The following is a 3,331-nucleotide window of genomic DNA, read 5'->3' as shown; positions in this document are numbered from 1 at the left end:
GTCTTTTGCCACCTGACCTGACCTGCCGGCTGCGACCTACACCAGCTGTGCCCGCTCATCATGGAAAAGGTCCTTGTCCTTCTGCTCGTTGCCCTCGCGGTAGCCTATGCGGTTCCCGACCCCCGGGGAATCATAATCAACCTGGTAAGAGGCTCTTCCAGGCAGGAGGCATCTGGGCCCCCATGCGGGATATTTTTTAAGCTTGGCTTTTTGACCCCTGGTGGGTCAGCTGCCCAAGAGCTGGGAGGTAAAACATCTGTTCCTTGACTGCCCACCCCCTGTCGCCCTTGCCCCTTCCCCAGGGCCCCAGAGAAGGCCGATCAGCGTGGAGCATGCTCAGAGCATGGTTCAACCCGGCTGAGGGAACTTGATAAAAATCCAGAGTGGAACCCTGGAGGTCCAGTGGTTAGGACTCTGCATTTTCACTCCCGGGGGCACAGGTTCAATCCCTGGTTGGGGAACTAAGATCCCACAAGCCGTGAAGTGAGGCAAGAAAAAAAAAAATCCAGAGTGTTGGGCTCTCATCCTGGAAACCCTGACTCAGAAGATCTAGTAGTTTAAAAAGCTTCCCAGTGATTCTGGCTTCTGACCTACACTGACCAATCCAGCTCTAAATGCCTCAGGATTGCTTACTTATTTAGTCCTTGAAGAACCACATGGGGCTTCCCCAGTGGTGCTGGTGGTAAAGAACCCACCTGCCAATGCAGGAGATGTATGAGACGCAATTTCGATCCCTGGGTCGGGAAGATCCCCTGGAGGAGGGCATGGCAACCCACTCCAGTATCCTTGCCTGGAGAATCCCAGGGACACAGGAGCCTGGTGGGCTATAGTCCAGAGGGGTCGCAAAGAGTCACACACGACAGAAGCAACACAACGTGTGCATGGCCACACATGCACGTACACACACACACCGAGCCGCGTGAGAGGCACTATTGTGATCAATCCCGTCTTCACATGGAAAGCTGACTTAGAGGAAGGTTAAGTCTCCTGCCTGAGGTCACACAGCTGGAAAGCCTTGATCAGGGACTGGCGACCAGCTGGCAGGCTCCAGATCCAGGCTCTCCCCACTGTCCATGTGGCCTTTCCACAAGAGGGCACTGCAAGAGCCCTTTGGATTAGGAACCCAGTTTGCAGGTTCTTAACTCAGGGCCAGACATGGGTTCAGAGGGGCCGGGATGCCCCTGCGATTACCTGTAAGAGTGTGTGGGGGAGGAGTTTCCCGGGAGATGGTCCTCAACTTTCACAGGCTCCTCGAAGGACTGGGATACCCAGAGAGATTTGGAGACCCCGTTTGGGGGCCACAGGCGACCATTCCAGATGGGAACGCTGAGGCATAGAGGGGGCAGCGATGGGCCCAGGGTTCACCCAGGGAGCTGGTAGCGCAGCCGGTCCGAGGAGTTGGGCGCCCTGTCCCCACCCAGGGCTACTTTCACGATGCCACACTGCCTGCATCTCACGTGAGTGGGTCAAGGGGTCGGGGTGGGCAGAGGCCTCCAGCCCCAGGGGTTGGATTCCTTCATACCAGCCCACCATGGTGTGAGGCCCTGTTGGCAGTAGTGGGTGGTGAGTTGTGGGTCTGTATGGACAGGGGACCAAAGGGAGGAGGCTGGGCTGACCAGCTGCCCCCTGGCAGGATGACGGCGAGCTCTGCCTGAACAGTGCCCAGTGCAACAGCAAGTGCTGCCACCGGGAGAACGGCCTGAGCCTGGCCCGCTGCGCACCCAAGGCCAGCGAGAATAGCGAGTGCTCCGCCTTCGTGAGTGCCGGGGGGCAGGGTGTCGGGGGGCGGAGGAGACGGCTGCAGGGGCACAGCTCAGTGAGGGGAGAGCCCTCGAGGCTTGGGTGTGGGCTCAGGGAAGAGGGTCAGTCCGGACACCGAATGCTGAAGGTGAAGGGAGGTCAGCACACTTCAAAGCCCTTTCGCATCCCATCCACTCTCTTGAGCCTCACATCTGACCGGTGACATGGGCGGGGCAGCGAGGTGTTGTCCCTGTTTCATGGATGGGTAAACAGAGGCTCCTCAGCAAGATCAAGTTAGTAAGAGCAAGTGAGCCACACAGTGGAGAGCAGGACCCAGGTCCTCCAGGCCCGCCGCAGCCCCCGCACCCCCCGAGGAGGCACGAAGGAGAAGCGCCATCTGGGGCAGGTGGCCCCACAGCTGCTCTGTCTCTGCAGACGCTCTATGGGGTTTACTACAAGTGTCCCTGTGAGCGGGGCCTGACCTGCAACGGTGACAAGACCATCGTGGGCTCCATCACCAACACCAACTTCGGCGTCTGCCTTGATCTCGGACGTGACACAGAGTAAGCGAGCTCACCCAGGCCGGCACACCCCAGGACGCTCCTCCACCAGGACCCGCCCCTGGCCAGCCACCACCTCAACGGGCACCTCCACCTTCTAACTGGGTTCTTGGCAATTAAAGCCCCTCTTGCAAACCTTCCCCACTCACCTGGATACTCTTGCTGAGTCAGCGTCTTCCTTGCTGTTTCATCAAGCTTCTTGCACATCAGGCAGGTGTCATCTGAAAAGGAGGAACGGGTCGGGGGGGCCCAGACAGAACGAGGCTGACAGGCTGGAGACAAGGTTGTGAAACAAGCCCAGTCAGGCTGGGAACCTCTCTATTTCCGAGGAGCATCGCAGCTCCCTGGGAGGCCCTCCTTGCTCCCCAAGTTCTCAGGCAGGCAGATACGCGTGCACACACACACGTGCACACACACACATCTCTGTTGGGGAGTTACAATGGCCCATATTCTTTGCCCTGCATCAAAACTTACCAGTCCCTTCTCCTGGTCTCTCACTCCTTTCCTGGGCCAAACTCTCAGAGGTGACAGCTAGCTGACACAGTCTGTGTTGGAAAGAGTCAGATCACGAACAATTGCTGTGGGCTTACACTCTGGCCAGCGAATTCTCAGAATGGCCTTGGATGGGAAGGAGAACTCATTGTCTCCACTTTATAGATAAAAGAAACTAAGGTTCAGAGTTGTTAAGTAACTTGCTCAGTGTTATGTAATTAGAAAAAGTTGGCACTGAATCCGTCCAACTCCACCCCCAACCCTTTCTACAATTTCCTATTCTTTCCCAGTTACTCACACTAAGACAAATGGGTGGAATTAAAAGGAAAGGGCTTCCCTGGTGGCTCAGACAGTAAAGAATCTGCCTGCAAATGCAGGAGACCAGGGTTCAATCCCTTGGTCAGGAAGATCCCCTGGAGAAGGGAATGGCAACCTACTCCAGTGTTCTTGCCTGGAGAATCCCATGGACAGAGGAGCCTGGAGGGCCACAGTCCGTGGGGTCACAAAGAGTCAGGCACGACTGAGCGATTATCACTTTC

General features: G+C 56.8%; 1 protein-coding gene across 1 annotated transcript; it reads left to right on the top strand.

Moving 5' to 3' along the window:
• On the top strand, window positions 1-2,456 carry CLPS (colipase). Its single transcript, XM_004018774.6, has 3 exons — window positions 1-144; window positions 1,634-1,756; window positions 2,176-2,456. The coding sequence occupies exons 1-3, from the start codon at window positions 61-63 to the stop codon at window positions 2,305-2,307; spliced, it is 339 nt and encodes a 112-aa protein (XP_004018823.1). The 5' UTR covers window positions 1-60; the 3' UTR covers window positions 2,308-2,456.
• The last annotated feature ends 875 nt before the right edge of the window (window positions 2,457-3,331 follow it).

Source organism: Ovis aries, chromosome 20 (assembly GCF_016772045.2).
Source record: "Ovis aries strain OAR_USU_Benz2616 breed Rambouillet chromosome 20, ARS-UI_Ramb_v3.0, whole genome shotgun sequence".
Taxonomy (NCBI): Eukaryota; Metazoa; Chordata; class Mammalia; order Artiodactyla; family Bovidae; genus Ovis; species Ovis aries.
The sequence above is the reverse complement of the archived record's forward strand: the minus strand, read 5'-3'. Positions and strand labels throughout refer to the sequence as shown.